Source organism: Fulmarus glacialis, unplaced genomic scaffold (assembly GCF_000690835.1).
Source record: "Fulmarus glacialis isolate BGI_N327 unplaced genomic scaffold, ASM69083v1 scaffold1393, whole genome shotgun sequence".
Taxonomy (NCBI): Eukaryota; Metazoa; Chordata; class Aves; order Procellariiformes; family Procellariidae; genus Fulmarus; species Fulmarus glacialis.
The window spans coordinates 35,183-47,292 of NW_009200819.1; the positions used below are offsets into that span (position 1 = coordinate 35,183).

At 36.0% G+C, this 12,110-nt stretch overlaps 1 protein-coding gene across 1 annotated transcript in view; it reads right to left on the reverse strand.

The window, feature by feature from the left end:
• Window positions 1-12,110, reverse strand: part of PLEKHA5 (pleckstrin homology domain containing, family A member 5) — a 70,687-nt gene that overhangs the window by 29,705 nt on the left and 28,872 nt on the right. Inside the window, exons 8-9 of the mRNA XM_009573718.1 lie at window positions 10,390-10,858; window positions 8,717-8,800 (exon numbers count right to left, since the gene is read on the reverse strand). Of these exons, the coding sequence (XP_009572013.1) occupies window positions 8,717-8,800; window positions 10,390-10,858 (553 nt within the window). The remainder of the gene's footprint in view (window positions 1-8,716; window positions 8,801-10,389; window positions 10,859-12,110) is intronic.

Sequence of the window (12,110 nt, forward strand, 5' to 3'; positions counted from 1 at the left end):
AGTGGGTGCACTGGTGATACCAAAAAGTATCTCAACAGTAAGATCAACAATAAGGTCCAAAGCCAACCAATCAATCTACAGCCAACTGAAATATTTGTAAAGGAAAAATTGCTCTGAAGCTGAAATATTTTATTAGGAGTATACTGGTTTGGATGAATTTTTATTAGGAGGATTTCAACAGCTTTAGGCTCTTTGGCTAATTCTTTTTCACAATATTTCAAATTTTTCCTTTCTGACTGATAACAGACAACACTGGAATTAATTTCTGTGGAACTGTTCAAAGATTATTTTCATCCAGATTAGAAAAGAAGTAAAGTGGATTTGCTCCAAAGATGTTCTTAAGTAATGTTTTGTCCTCCAGCCAGCTCCAACTTTGATTTATAGGACTTCTTCCAATATTTTTACTACCATTGGTGCCTAACTGTGCTTATCTAACGCTGTTGGCAAAGGCCAGTTACTTCCAGAAAAGCTCCAGTCCCTTAAGCCCTTATGGAACAAAGATCAAAAACCAGATAATTGGTCAAGTAATGCCAACCAAAGAGCCTTTGTAGCAGTCAAATATAGCAAGCTTTTTTCCCCTTTAGGAAATAATGTTTCAAAAAAATACTGACATTTAACTGTTGAGAAGTTAAGTTCTTGAGGGAATATGTATCTGTCACAAACCTTCTGTTAAATAAAGCTAGTGCATACACAAGGCAATGCGTACTGAAGAACTGGCAAAGTAAATCAGAGTTACGCGGGACACAATGGCAAGTCCCATGCTCTAAAAGGTGAAGAGGATACCTATTTTGTGCTCTTGAAGCATTATCATGAGGCTACTCCCAAACTGAAGTTGGACATTATTCACATTGAATAAATAGCTCAATGAAAAATATTTGCTTGCTCATAACAGATATAAGCCTTGATTTTCTCTCACTTCAGAAAAAAAAATATTTTGTACAGTAAAGGACACCTTTTAGATCCTATGTATAATACCAATAGTATTATACTCATACAGTCTCTCCAATTAAAGAAGTCACAAAAATCGGAATTGAGATTTTCATAAGCAAACTTAAGTGTGAACTGCCTGATGCCACACAGCAGTAAAACCAAATAAAATGCAGCAGTCTTGGCTTTATCACTTTCCACTTCTAGTAAATAACTCTTTCTCCCCAGAAGTGATGCTTCATCTTTGCTTTTGTTTTTACTGATGTAATATACAAAAGCATTTTCCAGTTGGAAACAATGAAAAAACCACCTCCTTGACATATGATCTATATGAACAGCTACATTATTTATGAGCGAGCATCTGAGTGGGTATTTTGTGTTTTAAAACTGTAAAGCCAAGCTATTGACAATTCTTCTCTTCCTTCCTTTTCCTAAATTCTCTTCTGTGTTTGATAACACCCTACACAGATGACATTTCAGTATGTGCTGTTCTGGTGGCAATGATCAGCTGGAATAGTGGCTGCTTACCAGGACAGTTGACCTCACTGATGAGATAAGACCATATGTTATGGGTCACAGAAGACTGAGCTCAGATTGGCAGTTTTATCCATTTCCTCTCAAGCTTCCTGAAGATAAAAGTAGGACCTGACCCAGCTTTTCTCCCACCTTTCCTCTGCTCTTTAATCTTCTGTCCAAAAAAAAGAAGGAAAAAGCACTTTTCCTTCCTGCCTTCTTTTTACAGCAGTGCTGCCTCCAGCACAGTCTTTTTTTCACCCTACAGAGCCCCTGTCCTTGAGCCTCACTTCTTCCTCTGGGGAGGGAAAAGGTAAAAAAGCAGCAGTAGAAAGAACAACAGTGGTGGCTGGGTCTGCTCACTCTACCTTTTCCAGATAACCTGAAAAATACAAGTAAGAGTAGTATCCTATATGTTGCTAATATAGGAGATAGAATTTTAGGCTGAAAAACAGGATATCAGATATAACACAGGACACCTGCCAGCTCTATCCAAACCCCCTTGTACTATTCCAGCCTCCCTTAATTTACTACCTTTTCCCAGAACCACCTTCAGCATCTCAGAAAGAGGGTGGTGAAGTGGAGAAAACAGAAGCAAAACACCAAGACAGTATGGACATTGACTGTGGGACCTTCACTCCATTATTTGACAACTTCTTGTTCAAGTTCTGTTCATTTTTATGCACCCTTTGAAAACTGAAAGAAACTAAAAATGAAAATAACAGCAGAAGTATATAAATAACTTAATGCCTAAACTAGTCACATAAATAGTCATTTCAAAAAATGGGGGGGGGGGGGCGGGGGAAGACTAAATGAAAGTTAGTAGAGCTTCTGCTGTGACAAACCAACCTGGGATATGCTCAGATCAATGAGACAACATGCATGGAGAGTTTTACATAGATAGCTTGAGCTCAGCAGAAGAGGATTTTTCAGCCAAAGAAAAGCTTTACTATCAACTTAAAATCAAGAAGCATACTAAAAGACTGGTTTGCTGGAATTCTCCATAGGACAAAGATTCGAGTGGGATCTCCTGCCATGGCTTTATTTACAAAGGAGAAAAAAGCGTGTCTAGCTTTTATTTAAAAAAAAAAACCAACTATTTTCCAACCTTTTGTTACTGTTACTGTAATTACTGGGTACAAATACATTAAGGAGGCTGCTGGCTTGGATTTAGTAATATACAGTAAGTGATCCCTTAAAATTTGATAATGCAAAAGACTGAGATTATATGTGCCCTCATAACATGTTCCACATTGGCAAACAAATCATTACTGCCTAGGGTTGCTAGCTATGTCCAAAGAACTACTTCTTAAAAGGCAAATGAGTCTCTCTTCTGCTACGAACCTTGAGCCAGCAGAGTGGTTCACAACCTCACTTTAAAAAAAAAAAAAAAGGATGCCTGACAATCATTCTTTTGGCCGTAAGACATCAAAGAAATCATATGGCTGGATATATGTGTGTCAGTCTCTTCAATCTTTTTTTCTCATCTCGGAACTCCAACAACAACAACAAAAATTCTGAAAGCATAATACAAAAACATCAAAAAGCGTAACATAAGAATTTCTAAGCATCTCGAAAGGAAACAGCAGGACAAAAAAGAAGCATGACTTAAAAAAGGCATCTAACCAGTAGACAACAACTTACTGCAACAGCATAAAAGTTATCCTCCCTACACATGAACTTTAGGCTGCCTGAAAATTCACCTGTGCAACCTCGGTACAAACTTACTATTATTGTTATGTACGGTACTGAATTCTTTCTGACCAAAAAGGTGAGAATTGAAGATAACAGGACTGGAGTTCTACCACATGCTCTAAGCAAAGTAGGTTTTGACACTGTTTTCAGAGATTACATGTAAGTGGAAATACCTAATTTAAGTACAGTGGACATTTAAAATTCAAAGAGGGCAAGTGATTATGCAAGCTGGTTACAGATGCTGATAACGAGGAGGAAAGCCCTCAATTAGACTAAAAGAAACTTTGATTTTTTTTCTTCCCAACATAAAGGAAAACTGATAATGGACAAAGTAACAAAAATATATAAATGAGATACCACTCCTAGAAGCAGTGGTACTCAAAGCAAAAAGACTCTCAGGGGGATTTATTTCATACAGGTAGGTGGCAGTATTATATTAAAACAAGGGGAAAAAATTAAAACTGATCAGAAACTGGGACAAGTATTCCAACCTGCTCTTCCATGATTTTGTGATTAAGGTAATATGTTTTAGACTTGATAATGATTTCTTACTGTAAGAAGTGCAGTGATTTCTTGCATCTGTGGTAGGGGTAATTATGATACATTTATAAGATTTAGACACTTCCCTAAATTAATGCAAGTAAATAGAAAATCCTTTTTACCACTTTGCGTGTTATACATAGGTAATTCTCTCCATTTAATCCTGTCTATTATACCGACAAGCTTGGCTAATCAAGCAACAACATGGTACATAGTTTTACACTTCACATGGACAGTTGATCTTTCTTGGCAATGAATTACATTGTTGAAGACAGAATTACTCCCTTATTCCAAAACATTATAAACTGGAAATATTTGAGTTGGATGAAATATTTTAGCCTAAATTAGCAAGCAGTTTTTCCCTACTGTTTTGGACCTCCTGCAGCCCTTTAAGACAAGACAGAGATGTTTAGAAATGCATTGTCATCTAACTGAATTGGTCACAATTCAAACCTTGATTCCAAGAGATAACAGGAAAATAAAGTCACTAGGTGAACCAAGCCCGCAGGCGTGCGTGTATATGTCTCCGTGCCCATGTGCGGTTTTTAGTAACTCATTGAAATCCTATCACAGGAACATATAGGACATAAAAGTTCTAAGAACAATTGGTTTTAAGTGTAAGGCTGAAAAATTTCGTTAGAAGAAAGAATATTAGAAAAAGAAAAAGCTCTAGTGATTTTTATATTTTTAACTAATAGACACCTAGTTGCTTATGACTGTCTTTTGTAAGTGGTAGCAAAAATTTTCCATTTAAAAACTTCTCACACAGAAGTCGTACAGAAGTCCCATTTGATCATGCAACAAAGCCATAAAAAGAGGTATGTGATATCACAATTCTTCACTTGGCAATAAATTATGTTAGTGAAGACAGAGTTGTACCTTCATTCCACAAGTTATCAGTAGTTGTAAAGAAGTAAAATCTTATTCTTATATAAATCCTTAAGAAATAACTGAATAAAAGGAGAAACAGTAATGAGCCATGCTATGATTTGTTTAAAACATTTTTTCATGTTTGAACTCCCTTTCATTTAATGTCCTGTAGAAATACCTAACTCTTCTTAATTTGGAAAACTAAAATTACCAGAAGTACTAATTTTCTATACATTGCATGTGTGTCATATGAGCTTGGAAATACATTATGACTTTGGTTAAAGATGATAAAAATGTTACAGTTAGTGTTATTATAAGAAGAAAACGAAGAACAGAAGAATTAATTAGTGAGTGGCTATTGTATCCTCACAAATTTTAAATTGAGGGTTTTTTTTCCATTATATGTTAAATTTGTAATTGATTAAGATATTCTGTGCTACTTAAAAAGGGCACATATTAAATATCCAACTTCACAAAAAGCACTGAAAATCCTTCTCCCCAAATATTTCCAGCTTGATAGGAGCAGGCAAAAAGCATTAAGAAATGTAAATGCACAAGAAAATTGCAAATCCCACCTGATGATCCAAATATATGGCATTCCTTTGAAGGTGATGTGAAAGAATCTCATTCTAGCAGGCAGCAGTCAGGGGGAAAAAGGAAAGGGACAGAAGGTGCAGAATGCATGAAAAGAGCTTTAAAAGATGTAAACTAGACAATGATCTTTCTGTTTTATGTAGAAATATAATGCTGTTTTTATCTGCTTTTTTTCGGCGAACTGTTAACAAGTTTTGATCCCGAAACAGAAGCGATGAAAGTTTGCCACAAATCAAACTACAAACTACTATATTACATTTTCGTTTTACATATAAAATACAGTAAGCTTATGTAAATGTCTACTACACAGACAACTATAAACCCTTTGATAAATCTGTGTTTTAAACATGTCCTGATTTTTGTACACAGCTTACAAATGAGATTTTATCTGATATGAGGCAGTATAAACAATAAATTAATCTCATGATCTATCACTACTAATTTTGTTTATAACAACAATAGGTTAATCACCTTTAACTTTAAACTTAACTACAATCTATTTTAAAATATTCCTATGTAATTTTGACTCAGCTAATATCAAAAAGCTATGAGTAAAGTCTCAAAGGGTTAATAGCAGAACATCACATACACAAAGAACCAATGTTACTCTATTCTACTGCCGTAGTAGTCAGAAAATTTTGCACTAACTGTACAATGCAAACTTAGATTAATGAATGACTACAAGTTAGTGAGAATGGCACATGACACACATTGCTTTATAGCTGACCTTTGGGCTGCTGGCCTCAAGTTTTAGTTGCATGAGCTGTGCTAGTGTGTGTTCCCGGATACTACTCAGTTCAGCTTGCTGCCGTCTCAGCTTTATTAGCAGCAGCGTGAGCTCCTCTGGCTGAAGGAGTGCAGTGTGAGAAGCCAAAGAGTAGAAAAAAGGTTAATTGGTATCCTAAACAACACTTAATTAAAATAAGGGTTCTTAGTATCTTTCTTACAAAAATTTTCTATAGTGATACAATAAAAGACACACTATTTTTCCCCAAATTGACAACTTTAAAATATATAATGAAGGGTTAACTTTTAACTACTCAAAACAATTGATACTGCAAATGCTGTAAAAGTGGAAGATTCTGTATAAAGGACAAAAATAAGTGAGGATTTTGCAGGAGAAAGTCTGTGCAGCCCTCAAACTTTTTCTGACATGCGTATCAAATTGATGATATTGACTTAAGTGAAGGGGTAGATAATTCCAGCCCTTAGGATATCATTACCTGTACATGGACAGCCATTTGAGCTTGGTGAAAGAATCAAAAAATGCCCTCAAGAAAATTTAGTTTTAAAAATAATTCTTCAAACGTATGCGTCAAAATTAAGAGTAAAAATAATAAAAAAACTCCATGAGAACTGAACTACAGAAACAATCACCTTTCACAAAATAAAACTGTACAAGCATGACAAAAATAATTTTCCATCCCACCTTCCTCAGCCCACAGGTCTGAGGCTCCCAGTTAATTTATTGCTTTACTTTTATGACTAAGATGTACAATACAGCCTTAGGAAGGGATGAAGGAGAGTATTTAAAACCCAAGTTTATAGATATATATATATATTGGAAATAAAGTCACACTCAAATGGGTATTTGTCAGGTAATTCCACACAGATCAGCTTACATCAGTTTGGGAAACTCTATCTGAACCATTCCTGGGAACCACTTCTATTAGCAATACTTCAAAGAAAACAAAACACTCAACATCACAAGTATTTTTGTTACGTTCCTGTTTGCTTCTGTTTCTTACACTTCTCCAGAAGTCAGTCTTGCAAGAGGTTAAATATTCATCCAGCATTTTAATTTTCTCACAAGTTCTGTGAGTTAAAAAAAAAAACCAAAACAAACCCAAACACAAAAACCCTAAAACCCTGCTTGCCCTTTCCCACAGTCACAGAATTTCCCCAAAGCAAAGAAGTAAAGAAAAAAGCTCCAGAGAACCACATATTAAGTTACTGAAAAACAAATACCAGTTTCTTGGAATAAAGAAGAAAAATCCCTAAGAATAAGCGTGGCACTGGCACCGTTGTGAGCTCGTACCCAAGTAGGCCACAAGAGGGAGCAAGGGATTTCCACATAGCTTCAGTTGTCAAAACCATTTGCTTTGAGGGAAAACCAACACCAAAGCCCAATTGTCTAATGGCCAATCTTCCTGTTATAGTACTCTTTCAATACCTGGATTTAAAATACTTAATTTCAGAGAGTAAGCATAAGAATCTAGACTGCTATACAAGACATTTTCAAGTTCTCTCCAAAAATCAGTGACAATGCTTTCAGTCTGAAAATTAACATCATTTCAAAACACAAGAAAACTTATTTTTAGAAATAAGAGAATTGAAAGTAGCATCTTCAAACAAAAGAACAGTGAATCACTTTTTCAAGATCAAAACTCTTCTCGGTATGCTCTGCAAAAGTCCGATTTTAGTGCATTAGGAATAAACTATTTAATGGTACTTAAATCCAACGTTTGCAAGCAAACTTTTTTCCATAGAGGAGCCCATCAAACAGTAATTCCTACTTCTCTCTAGACATTCATAATGTTGCAAACATTTTTGACATTGCTCTAAGTGCTGTGCTTTTGATACAGCTCTTGGGACTCTTGCAACAACCACAACACAGAATTTTGTTTAAAGAGCTACCTACAGGTTTCCTCCTCTGGGCCCTGCAACACTTGTGCTGTGGGCAGGACTTCTGGTTTCTACAGGCAGAAGCTTGGACCTCCTTGCCCCCTACCCGGCTCATCAGCCCAGCTCCAGCAGCAGAGCCCAGGAGAGCTGATGGGGCCATGAACCCAAAGAAACATCTGCGGAAGACAAGGCGCCAGCTGCCAAAGGCCAACCCGTCAGTTGCTGAAGGTGCCAGGAATTCATGCTGGGAAGTGCAAGAAACAGGGGTCGAGGGAGTGGAAGGATTGACTGGGGAGCTGTTGTCCACAGTATGATTCAAAATCTGTATTCTCAATTCATAACTGTCTCAAACAGTAATTTCAGATGGACAGAGAAAGATTACGGAAAGTAGACCAAAACTGGTAAGTAAATGTAATAAATTTAGGACAATTTCTTAGCTTTTGGCTAAGAGTCATGTTTCAATTAGGAAGGTGGACAGTATTCACCAATATTACTTTGATGAAATACCTTCAATGAGAGTTTCAACTCACAGAAAAATGGGAGTTGTCAGAAAGGACATCATTTTACCAAATGCGGTTTTAGTATCCTTAAGATTTCCAAAAAAGGTAAACTTTACTTCTAGGATTTTCTAAATACTTAATGGAGAGATAAGTGTTCTGTGATGTACTCTACCCTCTCCCAGGAATTTCCGTAAGGTATCAAAGATGATTAAAAAAAAAAAAAAAATCTGTATTTCTCAAAAAAAGATCTGGAGTCAGCGGCTACACAATATTTTCAGAATTCAATGTAACCACAGAGTACTTCTTTATTTGCTTTAAAAATCCCTTGTAATTAAAATAAAGGCTGCATTTAATGCAAGCTTTGCATAGAGTAAGACTTCAGTGTTGCCTCTTGATACTTAAAGAATTATTCATAGGGAAAAACTCATGTACCAAATAAAAATCCAACTCACTGTTTTGCCTTGGAGGCTCTGAGGAGTAACAGGCTGTAAACTCAGACCTGCTGGCATTGACCTTCTGTCAGGCACAAAGACGTGCTGTACAAAAACAAAATAGCACAGTATGATCCATAGTTACCTAAAGACTCAACAACTATTAAATGCTAGAAAAAAAAAAACCAACCCACCCAAAAAAACACTCAAGCCAACTTCACGCTCATGACAAATTTTCTATGATTTGTGCCAGCTTTGGCCAATCATGCTCCCTGCTGATCTACCATCTAGGACACTCGAACAGGCTGCCTCTAACTTCTAGAAATAACCCAGCTTTCATCATCCTTTTAACAGTCCTCCCTTGCAGCTGTTGCCCTAATTGTAGCCCATGTAAACAACAACAATTTTAGTTTTTCACCCATCACTGAAAGCTGTTTAAAAACCTAAGATCTCTATATAGATGGAGTTTAAATCTTAAATTTACCCTACCGATTTCAAACAGTCTTAATTACTCACCTCTTAAAAACCAGTTTGTGTTTCTAAGTTAATGGAAAAAGCTAGTTGTGTAACTAAAAAAACACAAACCAAGTAGCATGAAAAACTGAAGGTAAGTAAGAATCCTGTATAAAAGATGCTAAATATGAAATGAAATACTAGCATAATGTGTTCCACAAGGAAAAAAATATGAGAAAGCAAAACATGGCTGTAAGGACAAGTAAGCACACGCTCTGCAGCACTGACCCTAGTGGTATTTCTCAGATTTGTGAGAAGCACTGATGACTAAATTTCCAGTGCACTTGAGACATAAAGGATGTCAAAACGATTCCTTTGTTGATAGGGACCTAAAAACTTCCAAAACCAAGACTTAGTAAACAACTGTAAGTTGTTTACTGCTTTAAGATGTAGTTAAAGATTTTTTTTTTCCTGCATCAAGAACCATAAAGACACCTGAGATAAAGATTTAGCAAAAATGTTCAGGAGTATTTTATACAAACTCTAGCTTTACATGCAACTGAAAGAGTAATTTTCATGTAATTATCTCCAATCCATTAAAAACACACATGACACAAGCATGATGGATATAGCAGAGCTGCATATGGCACCCAGGTTTACAATTCTTCGTGTCTCCCTCTCACTGATGAAGACCAGAAAAGTTACACTAGTCAAGTGCTAAGGTTGTGTGCAAATAGGCTCTGAGCTTTAGTGATCTCCCTAATAACTCAAAGGCATCAAAAGAAACAACTACACTTAGCCTTCTGCTGGAACCCAAGGCAGCCAAACTTGTGGCTGAAGAACAGAGAACAGCACGTGGAAAGAAATCTGGGATTTTCAGTCCTCTTAAAGTTCCAGCTAAGAAAGCTAGAAAGGAGAAAGATTTCTGTCCATAAAACAAACTATTTTGAATAATTTGCCTATTGACTCCTTTTCTTTCCTTTAGAGAAACATAATATCATGGACAGTAGTATTAAGACAACATGTTTTCACCTAGCATATTAGAAAAGTATCTTTTTACAACTTTCAGATTTTTAAATGCTTTTTAAAATCAAACCTTTCTCCATGAAAACAGTGATGTAACTTAATCTTCATTATAATAAAATATACTACAGTGCAACATAAGTTTTACAGTAACCATATACTTTCTACTAAGAATCCTTGTAAATAAGATTTTTAACTATTAAAATAAGTATTTTTACCTTAGTATGATGCGTCCTGTGTCTGCGATCAATAGTTACATCTCCCCTTTGCACTGGTGAAGACACTTCTGATCTGTAGGTCCGCTGTGGGGAATATCCTTGGAAACCAGTGATTGAACCATGAGAAGGTGAGGTGGGAATTGAATGCATCGCCTGATCAGAAATATTAATCATAGTTTTTGGGCTGCTTAAAGTACTGTGTCTAGTAAGAGTTGTTTGCTTATTGTAAAACTGACGTTGCTGCCATTCATAGAGCTGCCACATTGTGTCATCGCGCATCGACCTCCGTTTTTCTTCGGCTGTTACTGGTCCTATGGCTCTGTCGTAAGCCGATGGTGTTACGCTGCAGAGGCTCTCCGGCCGCGCTTTGCTGTTTCTCGGCAGTGTTCTGTAGCCTTCTGGGTACCGGGGTAAGACTTGAGGTCGATGGCTTGGCATGTTTCTTGGTAATGTCTGATATGAGATTATGCTGAAACACAATTTTTCTTTCTATTAGTGGACAACATTAATATTATGGCAATATAAAGGTTTTCAGTATTGGTTAGGTTTATCTAGCTAACTCTAACCTTTTTTTTTTTTTTTTTAATACTACAAGTGTCATTTTAAAAACATGCAAGAAAATCAAGACGACAAAGAATCAATTATACTGATTGAATGCACTGCAGCAGCTGAAACTGGATCCTCTCTCTGATTAGCTGCTTGATTATATAATCCACATTTCATCTTTTTACCAGTTTAACAATCTAATAGTGTCAAGTTTAGATCAAATCTTCTAACTTGTCTATATGCTGGATAAGTCAAAGTTTTGAAAGCTTTGAAGTTCTATACTGTTTCCATATGACCCCATTTTAAATGTTCTCTTTTTCAAAAGTGGAAAAATCTCCTGTTGTTTCCCTAAGAAAATCTTGAGTGATTACTATGGACATAAAAAAAATTCAGATTTTTTTTTAACAGCAGACCAAAGAAAAATAGAAGTAATTGTCCAATGAAATTATATTTTGCAATTGTCAAGGACAAGCCATTCCATATCAGCTATTCAAGTGAAACAAACAGCAAAATGTTTCTTTGTTTGATAATAATATTGTATTGCTTTTCAACTCAGATGTGAATTCAAAGGCTTATTCTTTAATTTGTTGCCACATTAAAATGCTGGAGTGCTAAAGTCATTTAGCAACTTTCAGCATTAGTTGAAATGCAAAATTTTCCATACCGAGTATCGATGCATGCCTACGTATGACAAAGCATTTCTTATTTTCTTCAGAGGACAAAATCTAGGTCATAAACATTGATTCATTCAACCCTTATCTAAAATTCAGATGAGCACCTCTTAAAACCTTTTGCTACTGATCCCATATGTGATAGATGCTTGCCTAGAGACAACAAAACTGATCTCAAATTGGACATGATTCAGCCATCAGAGGGCAGCAGCTTCTAGCTACACCCCAGACTAATTCAAACTAAAATCCCTGCCACCACAAGGCACCAGAATCTGAAGATGGTTTTGAATTACTTCAGTGCCACAAAAACATTGAAGAAATGTTGTAGGGCAAATGGCAAGGTAAACCAGCATTATGCATGTTAGATCCTTATGGAATAACTATCAAGGAAATTGATGACGGTAAAACCCACTTTTCTCTGAAAATAGTTAAGCTGAGTATTTATGATCACCTGTAACATTTTGGAGATGAAAACTGCTATAAAGAGCTTTACATACAAAATCT